Raw genomic sequence first — 22,506 nt, 5'->3', positions numbered from 1 at the left:
AAGTAGATAAAAGTCAATTTACAATACATATTTGTTAGAATTTGATTGTCTATTCTTGCAGCTGGCGGGGCAGTCTGCTTTTAGTGTTGGCCATGCCTGCACATTAAAACTTTTTCTGTTTTTTGTTTTTTGTTTTTTTCCACTGTCCCCAGAAGACTGCTGGTAAACTTGTGAAACATCACAATACAGTAAGAGGAACTGAAAATATAGATTTGGAGATGAAACTCATTGTCAGTATCATGTTATTAGCTTTACTTAATGGGTGTTATATATATATATATATATATATATATATATATATATTTTTATTTATTTATTTATTTTTTGGGGAAGTTCAAAATTTGATTAAAACTAACAGCACAGATGTAGAAATGTTTTTCTTCCAGAAACACAAACACCCACATGTTGTGGTCACTGGAGCATGACAAAGGGTGGGGACAGGCCTCCGGTTTCTTCAGTTAACTAGCAGTAAAAGAAACTGATGAAAGTTTCAGTGCTTAATGACTGTTGAACCACTCTGAGCTTCCATTTTCTAAAACCTCCACTGCACTTTAACTCAGCATCCGAGACATAAGCTGTTTTATGAAAAGGTCGGGACATTATTATTATGAAAAAATGACAGTTTAGACTCATTTACAACTAAACTGCTCAAAGAGAATAACAACAACAACAAATAGCTGAAGGAGTCACAAAATCCTGAAAGATGTGACTCTGAATCAGCAGTATTTGCTGGAAGCTGCAGGAAGCTGCTGCACACAGATGATGCAGAGAGTAAAGATAAGGAGGAAAACAAGAATTTCTTTCATTCTGTTCACAGAGATACAGACAGAAAAATATGTCTGTTCAGCTGGAATGAAGAATAAATTTGAAAGCTGCCCCTTCTTCTCGTGTTCTTACAGATTCAGCTCAGTAACTACAAGACAGCAGAATTATCTGCAAGTGTCACATTTTTATTGCTGGCAGTGCACGAGGCAGACTTCCTACCAAAAGAGAGTCCCTAGAGGTTGCTAGGAGGTGTGTTTAATTCTCAGAATACTAATGTAAATACTAAAATAACTCTAGGACGCTGCTAACTTGCTTAAAGAGGAAGTGGTGAACTGCCTTATTTCTGACTCAGGGTTCTGTATACTGAAAAGCAGCAGCTCAGATGTGTGGTTGGGAAGTTGGACTTTAATGTGCTCCTTTTCTAACGGCTGTTTGTTTTCTTTGTAACCGCCTGTGGTGACCATCAGAGCCCCCATGGATCTTTTACGCAGATACATCTGGGTGTTGGTGATAGTTGGGGTTATTTTTGTGTCTACAGTGATCGTCCTCATCTTTCTGATTATCAACAGATGCATATCCAGACGCGGTAGGTTCAGTTTCTCCTCAGCACATCTGTCAGACATTACATTTGCATGTCAACAACAAAAATATCTACAATTTCCTGACTTTCCACACATATTTTCTCTTCCTCAAAATTAACTTTTTGATTTGACATTTGATATGATTTTGTTCAATATTTGAATCAGTTTTTGTTTTACATCCTTGTAAAGATTCAGTACCTCATCTAGGCCCTAAAAAAAACAAAAACAAAACAGTTATAATCCAGAAGTTTTAATGTGCACTAAATCATCATTTAGAACAATAACATGTGAAAATTAGGTTTTGGAATCATAACCTCAATATTTTGTTTAACTTGCAGGTTATTTTCTTTGCCTTAATCTGAACAAAGAGTGCTGCGTAATATGTTTAAAGTCTTCATCAGCTCTATAAACTCCATTTAGAGAAGTGATATTTAATTGAAACCAGAAAAATAGATACAGGCACGAAATGGAATTATGTCCTCAAATATCCTTTTAACCAAATAATGCTGATTTATATTTGATAGATTACATTTGACATAATTAACAGCTTTCATAAAAAAAAACTTATATATCGTAATTTAAAGACTGGATGTTATGCTTTTCTATATGTGAAAGTTATAAAGACTGAAACGCTCATAAATAATCTAAAAGATTAAATGTTAGTGGGGCTTTAGATTTAATTGCAATCTAATAACTATAAATTTAAAAGGGTTAGTTTTTATGTCTCAGACTGGAAAAGATCCACTTTTTAGCAAATTTTTGCATTTATCTACTAAATGTTAATTTTTGGAGAACTTAGCTGTAAAGTTCCTGCAGGTCATCTGCTGCCTGTGAGGGGAAATTTCTCCTCTGTTGCCTTAAAACTGACATCACATGATCTGGCAGCAGCATTTAACTGTGTTTGCTAATGGAAATGATGCTTGTGTGTGTGTCAGATTGAGTTTGTGGATTTATGTTTTACCCAAAAACAGACGAGCTGAGTTGGAGGCAGGAAGGCAAACAGCTGGAGAAACACCCATAAAATTAATGAGAAAGTTCACAAAAGCAGCTGCAGTGGAAGGAAATTCAGAAACTGTCCGAAAGAGGATTAAAAATAAATTAAATTAACACAGTATATTAATAAAAAAGACAAAAAAAAAAAACAAGGGGAGTAAAAAATTAAGGCAAATAATAAAATGAAATAAAGAAAAACATTAATCCCCATCTTTTGCCCAATTAATTAAAGTCAACAGATTATAATACATTAATAAACATTTAGCAACATGTTTATTTTACGAAAATATTTACAGTCATATAAGTCAATATATTTATAATAAAATTGTGTTTAAGGAATTAAACCAGTTAAAAATGGTCTTTTATCAAACATATAGGGAGCATTCATGTTTAATATCCGACTATGAGGATTAAATATGTGCTGGTAAATTATTTTGGAGGCTGATTCGACATTTTAAAAATAGAGACATTACCCGGAAGTGAGTAGTAATTAATTAAATTAATTAAAAAGTAGTAATGTAGTTTATTAAAAGTATTTAATTTGCTAATGAACATATAATAACACAAAATATTTTTTTTTATCCAGTGAAATATATAACTTAACAGGAAGGTTGAACATTTTTGCAAAGCAAATAAGTCAGACTTTCCCTAAATGTCTGACCCTGATTCAGTCTGTTAGTTTTTCATTAAAGCTGTCATCAGCCTCCTTCAGTGCAGCAAAATGCGTAGTAGTAATAACATATTTGGTCAGCAACCACAACAGTGACTAAATCCTACTGGTTTCCCTTTTTGCCACTAGAACACAGTCACCTCTAGTTCAGATTTCCATTTTCAGAAGTAAATAGAAAACCTGACTGCTAGGAAAAGTCCCGATTTCACAATCGGCTTAAGTTTTATTGTCATTATACCTTGATACAAGAGGAAATTACAGCAGCTGCCACTGAGATGGTGTCTAAAATAGTGAAATAAAACCTTAAAATCTATAAATAAAACAAAGATTTTATACAGGGCCCATCAGCTGGAAAAACAGGCCAGTTTTTAGCTGCTGGATAATCCAGAAACCAATAACTTATTTTCCCATTCATTTATATTTAAAATAAAATGAAGAGTGAAGTAAAGACAGTTTCACTTTCACTATTATTAACTTCATGTTTAATGTCATTTACAAAAAAAGGAACGTTTTCACCACAAATAAAAGTCCTGAACAGAAAGCAGAGAAACCACAAAACACACCATCAATGTACAGTAGCTGATAAGATATCTGATGGCTCATTGCAAACCAAAAGATAAACTATTATAATTGTATGAATTGCTATTATTAGGGGCCCTCTGTGGATCTGATAGGCTTAGATGAAACTTTAATGATCCCTGTGGGGAAACTGTGGGGCTGTAGCAGAGAACAAGGCTTTGTGCTGGTTTGGAGTATAAATGAACAAAGAGCAAATAAAGTGAACAAAATATTGTGTAACACAAGAACAAATGTGTTGCTTCACATGGAGATAAAAGAGGAAACATGAACTGTGAGCTGTGTGTAAAAATGTATATAAAGCCTCAAAGCATCACACAGTTGCATCTTCTGATTTATCTCCACTTCAGCAAATTAGCTAAGTAAGATCATGATGGTGATGAAGTTACAAAGATGTGGCCTTCAAGTCTTTCACCACATGCTACGAGTTGCACTTTTAATTCAGAGAATTTTCTCTGCAGCTTAACCCACATTTCTCTCATCTTTTTTTTTCCAGGAAAGTTCAGAATGTCGCAGCTCCAGAGAAGATCTGACAACAAAACTGAGTAATGCATTCATATGTTCAGTACATTACTTGTATTTATGGTAAATACATTAACTGGTTTATGTGTAGAAACAGGAGCCAGTGTCTGGTTAGCTAAGCTTAGCACAGGGAATGGAAATAGATAGAAAATAGAAAGAGATTCTAGGAAATGAGAGTTTTTCAGCGTGTCAAGTAGCAGTAACATAACTCACCAACTGTACCTTAAAATCCTTTTACATTTGTTAAGATTATTCAGAGCCCTTCTGGTGACATGGAGAGAAAAAGCTTTATACTTGAAGACTCTTACTAATGCAGATAATAAACTTAATTTTAATTCCACGTACAGTCGTCCTCAAATGTATTCCTCCCATTAAAGGAAGAAAACCAACCAGTTGTCACTGAAATAAGTTAAAATAACAAAAGTAATAAATAAAAATTGGATGAAAATCATGACATTGCTTTAGATTGTGGTTCAATGGAAACAATGATAATAATTAAAAAAAGATAAACTAATATAGTTTATGTCAGTCGTAAAGTAATATTTTGTTGAACAATCCTTTGAGGCAATCACTGCAATCAAGTGTTTTCTGTAACTCTCAGTCAGACTATTTGACCCCCAGCTCATCAGCAAAGAGCTCTAATTTGTCTGGGATAATTTATTCTTTTCAGCTCAGTTCAATTCAAAAGCTTATTGTTTTATTTCACTAAATTATAATTTAGCAAATTTTTATTTATGATGATTTTTTCAGTCTCCAGTTATTGGAGTGACTATTGTGAATTTTGCTTTCTCTTTAATGTGAGGTTATGAATGCATTTGTGGCCTCAAAAATCCTCAAAAATGAACAATTCCTGCAATATACCAGTAACCAGTAGGGGCAGCGTAGAAACCAGTTTGACCAGATGTAAGTCCACAGGGTTGAAGGCGATGAACATGGTGGGAAGTTTAGCAGAAAAGCTTGTTGACCCAGGCTGAAATGACCCATGCCTTCACCAGTCCCTCTAGGATTTTGCATTGGAAGTTTTTCTTTTTTTTTTTGCCATCTAAAATCTAAAATCTCTGATTTTCCAGCAACTTTTGTGAAAAGTTGCAACAAAGATTGTCGTGGTTTTAATGTTTTTTTTCTTTTCAAAAACCCTGGAAATTTATCTCAAATATTATTGATCATATTCCAACATTCTTTTCTGAAATATTGACATTGGGAGAATATTTCAAAAATCAGCAGAATGCTACTAAAGCTGCAAATGATTGTTTAAACAACTAGCACATTTCAAAAGACAGGGAAAATATCAAATAAACAGACAGCCTATCTATATTCTATATTCTGATTATATATTTTGCATGAGAAAAATGTTTTTTAGTTGACAGCTTTTGTTTGTGATCCACTACAAAGCTGCACACGTTACAAGACAGCTTACCTCTACTTTCAAGGTCAACACTGGGGCAGTATTTTTAGGCTTTGGAGTCTTTTTTGACTGCTGGTTTGACTGCTGGCAGCAACATATCCCAGTCCAGGATTCAGACTTCGACTGACTGCTTAAAGGAGCTGTAGCCTCTGTATGTGAAACGGCTGCGTGAGAAGTGTCACACATAGTCCTTCACAGTATTTTTAGACATTTTTTTGTTTTCTCTTTTTTTGCCACATCTGCATAAAGAATAAGAGTTGATGACATTTGTTGTGGCCAATTTATCTGAATCAAATTCTCTAAGTTTTAAGTCCCAATTATTATTTTTCTGGTTTAAATATGTGCATAAGTGTTATTTAGTGTGGTGGGTGTTTGGACATTAACCTAGAAAGAATTATAGTGCCACACCCAGGAGGTGGGATTGGTTTTTTAATGGCACAACTGGCACTAGTTTAGTGTAACTAGTCCTTTAAATTAAGTTTTGTCTCACAGATTGACATGTAAAATCATTAACTTTGACATTTTTCTCTTTTCACAACTTTCCAGGAGTAACAAATACCAGGAGAGAAACCTCGACACCAAAACGCCTCCTCTTCCTCCCCGGACACAGTTTCTCACAGCAGGCAAGACTACACTGAATCCCCCATTAGATCCAGTTCTCCGCCTCTTTAATTTAACACACTTTATCCACTCTTCTCTTTACTATACGAACAATCTATTTAAAACCCATTCCACTGCTATATTAGCAATAACCTAAACATTTAAGGACCAATAAAGGTTTAGACCGTTGGAAACAAACCAATGCAACCATCGAACCATTGATTATAATGTTTTTTGTTTGTGTGTTTTTTTGTTTTTGTTTTTTAAATAAATCTCAAAGCTCTAATCCATGCGAAATTGACACCAAAAGGCACATGATAAAACTGAGTAACGATTGAAAATGTAATCAGCTCTATCAGGTGACAGTCCACGTTTTAAGAGTTACTCATGAGCCAAGTTATAGAGCACAACACGTGAAATAGATAGAAAGTATATCAACCTTTTAAACACCAGAAGTCCCCAAACCAGAGGACTTCGAGAACAATGAGATCGGATGGTGTTAAAATATGCTAAAATGTCTGTCTGTACTTAAACCTCCCTAACATTGTTCTGCTTCCCTTCTAAGAATTTGCCTTTACAGAGAAAATTTTCACATTTCTTGTCTCAGAAAGGTTTAGAGCTCCAGCTGCATCATTTCTCAGAAATGTTTGTATTAATTTTGAAAGTCTTTTGTTTTTCTAGGCAAGTCAGAAACATTTTCATCTGTGCCGTCTTCATTTATTCTTCACCAGTAACACATATACTGATATTTATGCATCTTAACAAATCTCACAGACTTTCCCTTCACTGTGACTCCAGAAGCATGTGGTTTTAACGATGAAGTCCTGTCGTTCTGGGTATGCAATTTTAATAGGTACAAGGCTAAAAGGGGTTAAGTTGTGGTCACATCTTAGTTATATGTGGGAATTTGTGGCTACACATACATACGACCTGGATAATTTTGATCTAATTTAGTTTACTTTTAATAATGGGATGAATTTTAATTATGTAACTGAGCCTACTGTGTTCACCAAACGGAATAGTTTACTATAGAACAAGAAACAGGGATGTACAACCTACTCAATACCCCAAAAGCAAGATGATCTGTTGAAATGATGTCCTACGATCTCTTGTGATTGATCAGTGTTGTAATTGTTAAACACTTCATTTGGATGTTTAAGACACGTGATTTGAAACTAAATCAATATATGATCAATATGTGACAAAAAAAAAATTGTCAAAGGTAATCCAGGTTGATTGACAGGTCACTGTCTGAGGTCATGGTCTGAGGGCTGGGCCCTGGGGGCTTGGCCTGTGTTGGGTCTATAGTTTGTTCTGCTGGAAATAATGACCAAGCCAGGAAGCCAGCAGGTCGGAGGTGGCAACAGGTTCAGTTGATACACAACTTGGAGAGCATGGCCTAAGGTTATTTCGGTGTACCATGCATGTGGGTACTTCCTTACCCTCTGGCCAAAGAACAAAGATTGGATGGCCCTCCCTTAGCCAAGTCACCACTTCAAATGGTTCAGGGGTCCATCTTGGGATAAGTTCCTCCTGGGCCTTCCTATGGAAATTATGGATAAGGGGCCTTTCACCTGGGAGCAAGGGGGCAATTTTGGTGAAGCTAACAACTTCAACAGGGTCTGATTAAACCTCTTGTAGACCCAGTTACTTTGTGGGTTTTACGTTATGGTATGGCTCTTCTGGCATCCATATAGCTGACACAGTCTTGTATGAGTTAGGACTCAATTGCAGCTCCCCAATCTGTCAGAATGCATTCTTTACAGCCAAATGTCTGAATAAAGCTATTGCACGGGGCCTGGTCTGTTTTGTCAGCCAACTAATCCTTAGTGGGTACTGCAACCGCACACTTGGAAAACAAGTCAGTCATAGCCAAGATGTGAGGGTACCAGTAATCAGGACACCCTAGAGAAAGGTATACCATACCAACAATCTCAAAAGGATATGTTGTATGAATGGGCATTAATGGTGCTCTCACCTCTGGTCCAGCCTTTGAACACATAAAATGCTGGCAGGTCTCCGTGCATTTCTTCACATCATCGGCCAGCAACACCGCTGTCACAGAGCCACCAAAATCCTTTCTGCTATGGTGTCCCGTTGTACTGTTTTCACACCTCCGTGTCTCTTGTTTTGGAACAATTATTTAAAATCTTCCGGGGCTGGAATCATTCCCTGTAATAAATCTCCCAATCACACTATTCCTTACTAGGAGCCTGTCCCATTCCCTTAGCAATTGTGTCATATATGGTGACACTTCACAGACCTCTGGCTACAGTCATTTTTGCTCCTTCCACCTTTGAACTTGGGCAAGCTCTGGGTCCCTGGCTTGGCATTCCTCCCAAGTCTCCTCACTTCCAATTGCAGCTTGGTCCACTTGGACTGTTCTCCATCTTGGTCCTGCAATCATGACAGAGCATCAGCATTTCTATTTTGTGTACCTGGGCAGTATATGATGGTGTACTTGAAGTTCACCAGCTGAACCACCCATCGTTGTTTAACCACTCCAAGCCGGGCAGTCTTGAGATGCACCAACAGGTTGTTGTCTGTGAAAACAGTAAACTCAATACCATAAAGACTTTAAACTTTTCAGGTACTGCCCATTTTAGAACCAGCAACTGTAGCCTGAAAAAGCTGTAGTTCTGGTCATTCTGCACAGTGTTGTGGAGACTGCGGCTGGCATAGGCAATTACTTGCTCTTTGTCCCCTTGTATCTGTGCCAACACTGCTCCCATTCCACAGAAGCTTGCATCCGTGTATAACCTGAAATGGCGAGAAAAGTCAGCATATGCCATGACAGGTTTATTGATCAGATCGTGGTAAGCTACCTTACGTTGGAACAGGTGGCACTTATTAAGGTGCAACTTCAGACCATGTTGATGAAGCCTCTGCAGTACTTCTTCTAAGTGGAATACATGACCGTTAAAATCAGAGGAAAACACAACCATATCATCCAAATAAACCAAAAAATACTTACCAGTTTTTTCCAGACAATGCTGCATCAGCCTTTGGAATGTGGCAGGGGCATTACACAGGCCAAATGGCATCAGTGCAAACTCATCTAGGCCTAATGGTGTCGTGAAGGCAGTTTTCTCTCGGTCAGAGGGGTCTATCTCCACTTGCCAATAGCCACTTGCAAAGTCCAAGGTGGAGTACCATTTTGTGGCTTTAAATCCAGTCAATGATTCCTTGATGTGTGGTAGAGGATAAGCGTCCTTGTGGGTCAGTGCAGTCAGCTTCCTGTAGTCAACACAGACCCTCCAGCTTCCATCTTTCTTCCATACTAGTATGATGGGAGCTGCCCAGGGACTCGCACTTCCTCACCACACCACTATGAAGCATATTCTGTGATAGGGTTCGCATCTCTGTGTAGAGGCTTCGGGGAACCGGTTGATGTAATCTGACACAGATCCTATTGGGATTTGATGCTTTACTTCCCCAGTGTGACCGAAGTCCTCCTCATGGCTCGAAAACACCCAGGTCCATCTTTGCAACAAATTGATCATTTTGACCTGTTGTCGAGAGGGCAGCCCTTTGTCTCTTTGCAGGGACATTACAGAATGCAGCCCATTTCATCTACTTCATCTAAAGGTCCCATCCGTCTCTCTAACACCTCTACAACTGGTTCCACATTACTGAAAACCAGCTCCTGCTCCCCTTGTATGTCATCTTTGTTCACCTCAAAAACTTGAGCCAATGGCTGCCAATGTGAAACCTCCACTGCAGTGGTTCCCCAACTATTTTCCTTGGGGACCCTCTTTATGCAAATACTAAAAAGCCATGGACCCCCTGCCCCACCCCTTGCTGACACCATGCTTGGTTTTATGCTTTCAAAAGTGAGATGCTCATTATAAGTAATGTATTCTGGCTGAGTCCTGTCCTTTCATGAAGCCTAAGTTAAACAACATATAACCTTAACCTTGTGACCCTTGGAGGTCTTGGGGCTAGTGAGGGTTCCCTTTAGAGAGCTGTGCCCTCACCTCCTCCATGAGGTTGTCTGAAATGGCCTTCATTTCCCCATGCTCTCCTTCATTTCTCTAATCACTTCAGCCCATAGGTGGTTTTCAGCTTCTCACTGGCTTTTGTGGTTGTGTTCCTTGGGTCTTGAACCATAACTCTCTGGGAGGAAATAGCAGCCTTGCAATTTTGCAGCTCCTGTTCCAGGGCAGACAGGAAATAGACACGGGAACAGTGTAAAAACTTCCAATATTTTTCAAAATAAAAGCCCTCAAAATAAAAGCCACCGTGCAGATTTGTGCTGCTGAACCATGTAAACATGAAATGTTTAACCGGTCACTGTTTATTTTTTCTATCATGGATGATGAGACATTTATCCTGGAAGTGGAGAATCACAATATTCTCTAATCCTCCTGTGACTTTGTGATCTTGCGGATCCTGCTAGGCTGACTGCACTTGAAGGCGCTCCACACCCGGTGTAGATTGATGCACCACGGAGCTTGGAACAAAATCATGGCGCAGCCGTAATGTGGCGCATATGCACCCGGTGGAAATGAGGGATTAGCCTCCCCATCTGCTTACTGTTGCTCAGTCCTTGTGCCCGCAACATGGCCTCCACCTGAGCCACATTCTACAAATTTAGTTTCATCACCATCAAATTTGGGAATCCAAGTGTCATAAACCATGGCAAAACAAATGTGCACCTACTGGTGGGTTCGCAGCTGGTAATTTGTAAGCACTGAATTCATTCTGCAAGAGGGACAATTAAGAAGACAGACAATCATTAACAATTACTTGAAAACAGTGAGGTCAACAAAGACTTTTTTTTATCTAAAACAAAAAAAAAAGTCTCAGAAATCTGCACATTTGCTGAGGATCTTTTTTTTCTTGTCAACTTTGTCCTTGTTCCTCTTTCTTTGTGCTGCATCTCTTTCAAAAAAATTGAGAAAATTTCTTGTTCTGCAGCAATTAATGACCAAACAACTCCTATGAGACCACCCCAAATTGTCTGCATTTGGTGTTTGTTGTTTCAGAGGCCCAAAGCTACGAGAACCTGGCTGAAGGATCTGACGGAGAGCACAGCGTAGCTGACTACGAGCAGATTGATGACGGGCAGTGTGAATATGTGAAGGTAGAGGAGGAGACAGAGATGCTCCCTCCTCCTCCATGTTACGCTGGTCAAAATTCAAACCTGAAATCTGGTGATTCTGTGGGTCAGAGCTATGAAAACCTGGCTGAGGATCATGACTATGAGCAGAGCACAGATCAGCATCCTGACTACATCAGCGTGGCGGATGAGACAGAGATCCTCCCTCCTCCTATCCAGTGCAATGCAGTTCCAAATTTGGACCATTGTGTTTCATTGGGACAAAGCTATGAAAACCTGGCTGAGGATCATGACTATGAGCAGAGCACAGACCAGCATCCTGACTACATCAGCGTGGCGGATGAGACAGAGATCCTCCCTCCTCCTATCCAGTGCAATGCAGTTCCAAATTTGGACCATTGTGTTTCATTGGGACAAAGCTATGAAAACCTGGCTGAGGATCATGACTATGAGCAGAGCACAGACCAGCAACCTGACTACCTTAACGGTGTAGATGAGACAGAGATCCTCCCTCCTCCTATCCAGTGCAATGCAGTTCCAAATTTGGACCGTTGTGTTTCAATGGGACAAAGCTATGAGGACCTGGCTGAAGATCATGACTATGAGCAGAGCCTGGACGAGCAGCCAGACTATGTGAAGGCGGAAGATGAGGAGACTAAAGCAGACAACACCTCCACAGAGGACTACGATGACATTGAATGTGAGGAGGATGAAGATGACTATGATGATGTGGTGTAACACAGCAAGAGGATGAAACAAGTACACTTTAGACTTTCCATCTAAATCTGAATCCTGCTGAGCAGAAATGTCACCTAGAGGTTTAATGTCAGTTACATTTTTAGTTTAATTCGTGAAAATTAAAATAACACATCCACTGGAGACAGTGAATTTGCTGAGTCAGCTGGTTTGATTTTAGGGAGATTCTTCACCCCATGCACTGAGCTTCAGTGGTCTGTCAAAATGAATTCATGCTCCTGCTTTTTGCTATGAATATGTCACAAACAGTTGGGGGAATACATTACAATACAAGTACAATACAAAATACAATTTAAAGCCACACAGTTAGCCGGGAATGGCGTTCAAGTAGACAAACTTTATCGAGTTAAAAAAATCTATTAAAAAATAAAAAAAAAGTAACAACATGATTGTAAACAAATAAAAATACACAAGAAAAAGTTTTAAATTTGACAGCTTTATTGCTTTTGTGAATGTAGCCTAACAAGTCTAATTGTGCTTTTAAATCATCTCAGGACACAAGTTTTAGGAGAGACTTTTATCTGAGCTCTTATGCAATCCTACAGCAAAACTTCTAACAAGGCCAGACTGAGTCTTTTGAGGGGCCCCGGGCAGGATTTGATTTTTGGGGCCCCCCTAGACCACCTCAGCACCACTGATGCTTTACTCGTAATGGTGCTTTATCTTTGCATACACTGTGATTGTAACACCCCCATTCATTTGCACAGTTTTAGTTGGCCTACATGACATAATGGTATTACTGTGGTTTTTAGCCTCACTGACTTAGAAAAATTGAGAAAAATGGTATAGTATTAATTTGTTTTCTTTTTAAAAATACAGTAAGAGAAAACATTAGCAGATAAATTTAGAGTAAACAAATTAAACAGTTTAATTACATTTGTAAAAATTTGGAAAAAAGATACAAAAGTATGCAAAAATGCATTATATTCCACTAAAACCAATTTGTCCTTGACTTCTTACATTCTTACAGTCTCAGTGATTCTTCTGAGTTCTAATACTTATTTATTAGGTTTGGAGCTAAACTGAACCATTTCTATAATTTTTAAAGGCCTTATGTTCACTTAGATTTCACTGGATCAGGTTACAATCATTGAGGTTTAGCTTAAAATGGAGAAGATGAAGATGAAGACCAAAAATGTAATAAATTTAGAAAAGAACCAAAGGTGCATAACAACATACTTCCAAATAATGGTTTAAAGAGGGTATAAAACTGTTTATTTAGACGTTCTGACTGAACAAAAGTAACCTTGTAGTATACATGCTGAGGGAGGTGATTACCAACAGCGTGCTGGTGTCTGGTCATCATAAACAATAGTCAGGTGTTAAACAAGGACAGGAAACAAAACTAAATGCTAATATGAATTTTAATATGGACCATATTTATGAATTTTAATATGAAAAGGAATTAAAGTTGACAAGAACAGTGAAAATGGTAATCTCATTAAGTTTGATGTTAAAACAACAGAACAAAGAAAACCTCATGAAGCCTGACAGAAAGTTAAACTGATCTTTTTCTAGTTTCACGTTCAACCAAAATTTGTTTCTGTTTATTGTAATTTAACTTCTATCATATCCAGATATTTTAGGAAAATAAAACGAAGGCCAAAAACTGAATTAACCAAAAGTTCCCAGTTGAAAACTCAACTTTTTAACATGGTTGATTTCCAACTAAATTATAATTCTTTTTTATGGATGAATATAGCAGAATTTAAATAAAATGGTTGGTCATTAATGAATTTAGAAAATATTTGTATTATTCTGTGGTTGTAATATTACATTCAGTGTATATGAGGTGAGGGTCAAATAAGAGTGCGTTTAAATTAATCCAACACATCACCATCATCCAAAAGTGTTTAAAAATATACTATAAAATACACATTTTTAATATATTGCTAATATTTTAAACAACAACCTATATGTACTTATATATCCTCTGGATTTTATGTATGTATGATTGATGGGGCCTAAAAGGAATAAACTCCAATCAAAATGTATTTGGATTAAAATTTTAGGGTTTTTCTAAGGTCCCACGAACACTGAAAATTTTAACGTGAATTTTTTTCTTTTGTTTTAAATGTTTTTTTTTTCTTTGAGTGTTGGATAAATGAAATAACTGTTGTGTACTTCCTCACTTGTGTTAATGTCGCTTGATAAAGACTTAAAGGAGAACTGAAAAGGTTTTGGCTGTATACTGTATTATAAATACTATAAAGGACTTTCCAGCTGAACCCTTAAACATTTATAACTTCAACTGAGGTAAAATTGTCCTTCCTGATAGAGACGTTTAGAGAAAGAATTTTTCAGCTAAATTATTTTATATTTAAACCCCGTGTTTTGTTCGACAGTGCTGCAGGGTGAAGAGTTACTCCCACTCACATCCACACAGCTGCCATAAATATTCAATGTGTAATCATCTGCTCCTGGAAGTAGCAGAAAAATGAACCATTTACTCCTGATTGAGTAAGTTTTGATATAAAATGAATAAAATACAAATACATTATCACCTTTAGATAAAGTTTTGTTTGACTGATTGTAAATGTTATCACTGTATATGTTTGTGTGTATAGAGAGTATAGAGGGTGATGGCAAAGCTTCAGGTTGTGAAAGAATGAGTCATGACTGACTCATGGACCATTCACTGCTTATTATTACTGTAGGAATTTCCCTGATCTTTCCACATATTCAGAAGGTTCTTAGTAAATGACAACTTGAATAAATTTATACAATAAACTTTTTTCATTAACTCTCTTATGTTTTTATCTGTTTAAGGTTGTTGTTGCTACTAAAGCTGGAACACAAAGATGCTGACAATATTTTAACCCCATCATACATGAATTATTAAGAAACAGTAGCCTACCACGTTTTTTTACATTCAATATTTTACTACAGACACATAGTTGTGCTTTTTTATTCCTTACTCATATTTTACTTTTTATTTAATTTATTTGAAGAAATTCTTAGAAATATTTACAAAATACTGTTTTTATATTCTAGAAAAATATATATATATATCTATATATATCTATGTATATGTATATCCTCCATGAAACTCCTTCGTTTCATGGAGGAAAAAAGAAGTACGGTGGCCTGGAAGTGCAAAACAATATTACATCAAGTGAAACATGTTGACATTATTACGATACAAATTTACATCCAGTGAAACACTTTTACAAGTTTACCAAAACACTTTTACAAGTTTACCAAAACACAATTACAAAGATAGGTGTTACACCAAAATCTGTGATCCATCAGAATCTGTGACCGCAGGGGGGCGATAGTGTACATTGCTCTGCATTTACGTCTTAGAACACAAGCAAAGTCTTGAACAATTTTATTGGAAACACATTTCTGATAGCTATCAGAATGTGTTACTTTACTGTACCTGCATTATGATGAACTCAGACTTCAATAAAAGTGTTTTCAAGACTTTGCTCGACTTCTAAGACGTACGTGCAGCAGGCTTCCTGCAGTCACAAATTTTGATGGGTCACAGATTTTGGTGAAACACCTATCTTTGTAATTGTGTTTCGGTTTGGATGTTTTTTAATCTTGAAATTCAGCATAATTAGCTTTAGCCCATCTACCTCTATTAGCTGGTTAGCTACCTTTAGCTCCGGGTTAGCTCAGTTAGCTCTTAGCTACAGGCAGCTCGGAGTTTGATGGGTGCCAATGATCCACCTCTACCCTCACAGTCCCCCTCTCAGCTCCACCACTTTGCCCATTTTAGGATTTTCCGGGAATGACGACACGTGTGACGCTTCCAAGATGGCGAAGGTGGGAACGCCCAATAAGCTTCAATTCAGCTCTTCAGAAACCTATGGGTGACGTCACAGAGGCTCCGTCCATCTTTTATAAACAGTCTATGATCAGATCCATGTTATAAACAGATGGCAAAACTGGTTAAGTAGATCCGCTCAGCTATTTGGGTGGTATTTAAGAACCACTGTTAGGTTTAAACAGAAGCTTTAATGCTTCTTGTCTTGTTAACTAACCTTCAAACTCCTCTGAGGGTTCGCCGTTTTCACTGTGGATGATCGCTTCCAAAAGCCCTGCACAGGAGGAGTGTTGCGGCACTACCTGATGTAGGTTGGTGGCCCAAGTTGAGCTCCAAGGTGTCGAACCATTTACTGGTTTTTTGGTTCATCCCACTCTGGTTGTTGTGGTCCTTAATTTATTTGTAGTCTTGTTTGAGTTTTTTTCATTTACTCCATGTGCTGCTTTGCGTTGTGATGAATCCCCACATGCTCAAACTGACAAATGATCGTTGCGAACATTTTTATGTTCTGTTTCAAAACTTCAAAACTTCTCTGAATATCTTCTATGGCATTGACGGAAAAAGTTCCTACAGTGGGAAAGCACCTATAGTGATTCAGAGGAGCTGGATGCATTTAATGAACAATCCGCAGTGTTCATTGGTTTATGGATGTCAGTGATTCAGTGCCATCAGTCAGTGTCTATATACAAACATGCGCTTTATTATGCCTCTTTTCTCATTTTCTCTAACACACACACCATAAATCATACTATAGATGTCTATACATGTCAGATAGTCTATCTTCAAATACTGAAATGGTGTGTCAGCCATCCCTTTCACTCACTAGGCCTGGCTTTGTCATTATGCCAATCAGGTACACATCAGCTGCTTCGTAGCTGCCCTCATAATACATGTATGTATATCTGAAAGGGCAATAGCTACATTGGCAACCGTCAAAAATTCTTACGAAATTTTCTGGTTGTCTATAACTCTTCTAAGGTATGTATACTGTTCCATGTTATGGGCTTCATCATACCATCTGACAACATCCTCCACCTCAGGCCCATGCCTGTGCTCATCCATGTACACCAGACTAACAATAACTGTGTGGTCTCTGAATTTAAAGATGCGTCCCTTTTCCTACAGTTGTTGGTGTATATCAGGGGTATCAAACCCATTTTAGTTCAGGGGCCACATTCAGCCCAATTTCATCTCAAGTGGGCCAAACCAGTAAAATAAAATTACCAATAAATAATTAAAATGTCACATATTTAGTTATTTTAGTGGCCAGTACTTTTAGTGAGTAAATCAGCAATTTTAGAATACCACCAGTTTAAATCTAGTTAAAAAAATATACCAATAACAAATTAAACTTGCAGCTATATATTAGTGTAGCAGAAAGGGTATACCTGCTCTGTTTGTGCATGTGTGTGGATGTCTGTGTGAGTGAGATAATAATAACTGTGTTTTTTAAATTATGTTGCTTACTTTGGTGTGTATAGGCTTGTTTTACTTTAGTATGCATAACTTGTTTTTACCATGTAAAGTACTTTGTGTTGCCTTTGGCAGAAAAAGCGCTGTTTAAATAAATTTGATTTGACTTGATCTGAACTACTTTCACACCTTGCGGTCTTGCACACCCGTCCACAGGTTCTGGCTTCAGGTGTTTGAAGACTTGTCAACATGGCTGAAATGTAATAATCTTGCAAAGCCCACACTATGCCTACTAGGTGACTTGGGTGAAATTAACATGTTAATTAACTCTGCACAAATGATCCTCCTTGGTACTTCCATGCTTCTTTTACGTTGCCATGGTTATGAAATCAATTCATCCACTGCTAAGTTCAGAGTGTACGCCTGCTTTCTGGTGTCACTTTCAGTTAGAGGTGGTAATGCGCCGCTATAAAGTTGTTTGCAACCACCCAAAAGTCTCACAAAGCCTTCGTTAAAAGCTCCCGCCATCTCTACAGTTGTCCTTGTCATCATCTTCTTCTTCCTCCTGTTCCTCTTCTTTTCTGGTTTGTTCTTTCGCTGGTCGCATGTTAGCCATACTGCTCAACACTGACCCTGCGGTTTCTGGTGGTAGTGTTCTGTTTGCCGGGTCAAGCGATGGATCTCCAAGGCCCCTTTAAATGCACCAATTACATGTGTAAATGACACAAGAGACATATGAACTAAAATTGTGTGCACAAGTCAATAATAATATGCAATAAAAACATTAGAAGTGTAACATTTCTAATGAACAAACAATATTTAAAATAAATTTGGCATTAGGAAACTAAGTCAGTTTGTCAAATATACAACCAGGACAGTTGTTTTTGCCTTTAAGCCATATGTATCTCTCCTCCTGAGACATAAACAGGCTTACACGGTGCATATTCCAGCATTAGTCTTTGTTTAATAAGATTAACACACATCAACCCCAGGGCCACATACAGTGTTCCTCTGTTAGACTAATATTATACATAATACACAGAGACAGAGAGAAGAAGGGGGTTAATACAAGGGGTCTACGGGCTCTATTTTCCCCTCCCTCAGAGCCTTAATCTGATTGTAATATCCGGTTTTAATGCTTGTCTGTTTACTGGTTCCACCTTCAACCTTTTCACAGAATCTTTTCTGACTTCATCACTCAGTTAAAGACTATCTCAGGGTGAATCATGCTCTGCAAAGGCCAGTAAATACCATATGTCAGGTTTATAAAGGAATTAACTTGAAGCACCGTGACATTAATTATATCAATGCTTCAGGTTTTGAAATGATTTAATAACTTATGAAGCTAAATAACCTATAAAACAGCTTGTATTGTAGCCATTTTATAGACTTTCTGATTCTTGAAGGAATAAACCTACATTTTAGTGCTTTTAAAATAATTTTTATCAAATCCACCAAAAAATGTACTTTACCAGATTTGCTTCTATATTTGACAGTATTGGCATATGATTATAAAATCTTAATTCGGTAATTGACTTTGTTCCAGTTTAATCTTTTGAAGTTATTTATTATATCTGTCTGCCCGTTTATTTATTTATTTATGTAAAGCATGTTTTGATGGACATTTACTCATTATTTATTAATTTAGTCTATTTTACTTTTTAAAAGTTATTCATAAAGTACTTTTTGGCAGACCATTATTTATTTAGTGTTATTTATTTAATTATTGTAAAGGAGGTTTTTGACAGGTTTTCCAGTATTTATTTATTCAGTTAGTTATTTTATTATTAATTATTACTTTTAATCAGTTTCTTAAAACACTGTTTGACTGACACTTCTTTTTTTATTAAATTATTTTTTTATTTACATTTATTGGAAGAAGGTTTTATTGGCTTTTATTTGTTTATTTATTCATTTATGTATTTATTAATTGGTGTTATCACTGAGTTTTTAAAGTAATGTTTCACTGACTTTTGTTTATTAACTTTTTGTAAAGGATTTCTTTATTAGTTTTTATTTATTTATTTGATTATTGTAAAGGAAATTTTAATGGGTTTTAAGTATCAATTAATTTATTTATATATCTATTTGTTTGTTAGTCATTTTTATTTTTTAAAGCAGTGTTTGACTGGCTTTTACTTTTTTGTTTATTCTGAATGCGGTTTTTACTAGCTTTTTATTTATTTCTTTGTTTGCTTGTTTATACTGTAAAGCATATTCTGCTGTTCCTCCATAGATGGCGTTGCATACCATATTTTTGGACTAATAAGTGAGTATTTAATGATAAAGCTGGCCACATTAAAACGTGTAAAGTTTTTGTTGTGTGTGTTTAAATCCGACGTTGGCAGAACAAAACGTTTTATTTTGACGGTATCAAACAGGAAGTGAAGCGGCTGACCGCTTGACGGCGCGTGTGGCAGCTCGCGGGCGGCGCATTCCAATGTGAGCGAGATGTAACCGCTGTGCGGACTTTGTGTTTCCAACCCGTCTTCAGTCGCAGTTTGAGGAAGAAAAGGAAAATGTCCAACTTGAAGGAGGCGAACAGTTGTCCTGACGGTTATCGAGCTCTGAGCACCGCGGAGCTACGCGAGCTCCTCCAGAACGACGACAAAATGGACCAAATCATTCGACTCAACGAGAAGGTAGGTGTCCTCTGGAACCTCCAAGAAACAAAGTGTCGCCAGGAACTTGTTCGTTAAATCTTCTCTTTTCTCTTAAATAAGAAACGGAAAGTGTTTAAATTAGCTGTATGTTAAGCATGTTTGTGTTATAAATAGTCACGTTTGATGTGCAGTGTGTAAAGCTGATTGTCTTCCAGTACATGGCTCATCGATTGTCTGCGTGGCGAGTGGTCGGGTTTCCAGTCTACAAAACCCCCAGTCTCATTTCTGTGGTGGAGTTAGAAATGACCCAAGCAGGGACATGACACCGACAATTATGTGCATATATATAATTGCATGAGCGCAATTGGGAAGCATCATAATGTGGTTGAAAGCCAGAGAACGCGCTATGCTATTGAAGACATTATTTATATATAAATATATATATATATATATATATATTCAAGTCAAGTTCATCTCAGTATGTTTAGAGATGCACAAATCCAATAGGGAAAAAAATCCATCTTTAAATACTAATTTAACTCTTTTTCTATCAGCATAGTTTTGCATATTAAGACCAATTATAGAGGATATATAAAGGGATGCATGGTCAACCACACCACATCCTTCTTTGTTAAACACACACAGTCCTGTTTCCATCATTTTAGATGATATTTATCATCATACATTCATCTGCTCTAACATACCATCACCCTGACCGTAACTGCTTTTGCCTTAACCCTTGCCCTTACCTTCAACCCACTCTTTATATTAAGATTTAATGTCATATACCATTGGCTCTTGCTTTTCTTGACAGCACTATGTGGCTGCATTAGTACATTTATGTTCACACAACATGAGTAATTCAAGCCAAGCGCTCTCTGACACAGACAGAGGAAGAACCAGGGGGTCCTAAAGTTTTATCCCGGGCCCCATTTATGGGGTTTTTGCTCTTAAAGAGAGACAGAGGAAAAAAAAAAAGCTTTTGGTCTGCATTCAGTGGGATTGAATGGTTTTTTCACTGCTAAGGGTGGGGTGATAACAACAGTGCGTGTGAAGCATAACCAGCTGGGTTAGTCATCTTTCCATGTGTTCTCACTGCAGTTGTGTGAACAAGCAAGGAGCAAAAAAATGCAAAAATGTCACTTTTCATGAAAACTGGCCAAAAAACGAACAATTTGCATGAACAACCAGTGTCAAGTAACTGAATGTCATGTATTTAGTTTAGGAAATGAAAAGACATGAATTTTTCATGTTGTTTTGAACGTTTACTATTAAAAATGTGTCTGTATGAATGCAGTGGGATGATGGAGCTAAACTAGTTGAATCACAAGAGGTGCCTCAGTCCTGCTGGAGTGGAGCAGAGTGACTTAGTGCTGCACAGAGCTCTGGGTGTTTTAGCGAACGCTAATCCAGGCTTCCATTTATTTGTCATCGTCTAATAATGCAGAACGTGTGTGGATCTGACCAGCTGCAATCGTGTAGTCCTTACTGTCACAGATAGACATCAACATTAAAGCTATTTGAGGCCAGGGATACCTGAAATCGATGATTTCACAACCCAATTCTCAAATCCGTTTAAGTTGTGGGAGTAATGCACTTCATTAGACTTGTATTAATTTTGAATGTTATGTAAAGCTCCAAGTTAAATCACAAAAAATGAGTCATAATCATGGCTGCTGCAGCCTGCTTGGTGCAGCACTGTTCTTATTCGTCTTGTCTATACATGCTCAGATTTAATTTTAATGTTTAAAAATGTGTGCATTGTTTTGGTCATTTTTACTATTTAGTTCTGCTGAGAATGTAACTGGTCATATTGAAACACTGTGCATAGATTATTATTACATTTTCTCCAAAAACTGCACCAGTTTACAGGGTTTCGACTGGTCAGAGGGTTATTTTCCTCAGCTGGCTGTTGTTTACAGTCACTACAGTTAATTTGAGATAATAGGGATCATGTTGTATAGTTGTCACGGTCTTCATTTAAATGTTTGAGAACAGCCCAGTGAAACTGACTAAAATATATGTCCACTTTGTTCTCCACCTTTTGAAGTCACCGTTTCTTTGCATCTCTGCTGTGGACTTATCTCATCTATTTTATTAAATGGCTTATTCTTTGTAAGGATCAGGTGAATTATTATTATAAGTAGTAGGCAGAAGGTGTTAGAATAAAATTAAATAGTAAATGGAATTAGTTGTTTGACAATCATTTATTGATTTTGACTAGTATTTCTGTATTTTATATACTGTAATTTATTCTTTATTATAATTATTTATGCTATTTATTTAATACTGGATTGTATTTCATTTTATTTTTACGTTTTATTTTTTTTTCCAATAATTATAAAATAATTTAGGTATTAAGGGGTTAACAATTGGACAAAATGGACATCATTTCACTCCTGATGCGCTGTGTGCTTTTGCTAGCTTTGAATTTTAAACACTTTGGTTAGCTTAGTCAGATTTGAGATGTTTAGTTTTGGGATGGTTTTTAACATTCAGATTAAGTTGGTTGTCCCAATTTTTCTGATTTTTGGTTCATCTTGGAGATATTACAAGCTGGTTTAAGTAAATACATAAAAAAAAACAGCTAACACTGCTAACATCTGGCTTTTTAAGGTTTGAATGGGCGACCTGGTTCAGATGTCCCTGCTGTTTGGATGACAGATGCAGGTTTTTTATACATGTTTTCCCACAGTAACTTCATACATGGAGGCTTTGAGAGTCACAGCAACTGCTTGCAGACAAAAAGAGGAGATTGATTGATTTTGTGCTTATGAGAAATTCT

General features: G+C 37.1%; 2 protein-coding genes across 2 annotated transcripts in view; both read left to right on the top strand.

Annotated features, from left to right (window-relative positions):
- Positions 1–1,138: 1,138 nt before the first annotated feature.
- LOC121654574 (protein clarinet-like) lies at positions 1,139–14,655 on the top strand. Its single transcript, XM_042008783.1, has 4 exons — positions 1,139–1,351; positions 4,082–4,130; positions 6,059–6,135; positions 11,101–14,655. The coding sequence occupies exons 1-4, from the start codon at positions 1,240–1,242 to the stop codon at positions 11,910–11,912; spliced, it is 1,050 nt and encodes a 349-aa protein (XP_041864717.1). The 5' UTR covers positions 1,139–1,239; the 3' UTR covers positions 11,913–14,655.
- Positions 14,656–19,529: 4,874 nt separating this feature from the next.
- The window catches only part of vps37d (VPS37D subunit of ESCRT-I), a 60,400-nt gene continuing 57,423 nt past the window's right edge, over positions 19,530–22,506 (top strand). The window contains exon 1 of the mRNA XM_042007480.1: positions 19,530–19,760. Coding sequence (XP_041863414.1) covers positions 19,638–19,760 — 123 coding nt within the window. The 5' untranslated portion in view covers positions 19,530–19,637. The remainder of the gene's footprint in view (positions 19,761–22,506) is intronic.

This window comes from Melanotaenia boesemani, chromosome 15 (genome assembly GCF_017639745.1).
Source record: "Melanotaenia boesemani isolate fMelBoe1 chromosome 15, fMelBoe1.pri, whole genome shotgun sequence".
In the NCBI taxonomy this organism is placed as follows: domain Eukaryota; kingdom Metazoa; phylum Chordata; class Actinopteri; order Atheriniformes; family Melanotaeniidae; genus Melanotaenia; species Melanotaenia boesemani.
Note: the sequence above shows the minus strand (reverse complement) of the source record. Positions and strands in the feature narration are given on the sequence as shown.

Excerpts from the sequence above, each read along its gene's own strand:
- LOC121654574 (XM_042008783.1), top strand. The coding sequence starts at position 1,240 with ATGGATCTTTTACGCAGATACATCTGGGTGTTGGTGATAGTTGGGGTT. Across the intron at positions 4,131-6,058 it reads AGATCTGACAACAAAACTGA|GAGTAACAAATACCAGGAGA; the intron begins GTAATGCATTCA and ends ACAACTTTCCAG. Across the intron at positions 6,136-11,100 it reads GACACAGTTTCTCACAGCAG|AGGCCCAAAGCTACGAGAAC; the intron begins GCAAGACTACAC and ends TTGTTGTTTCAG.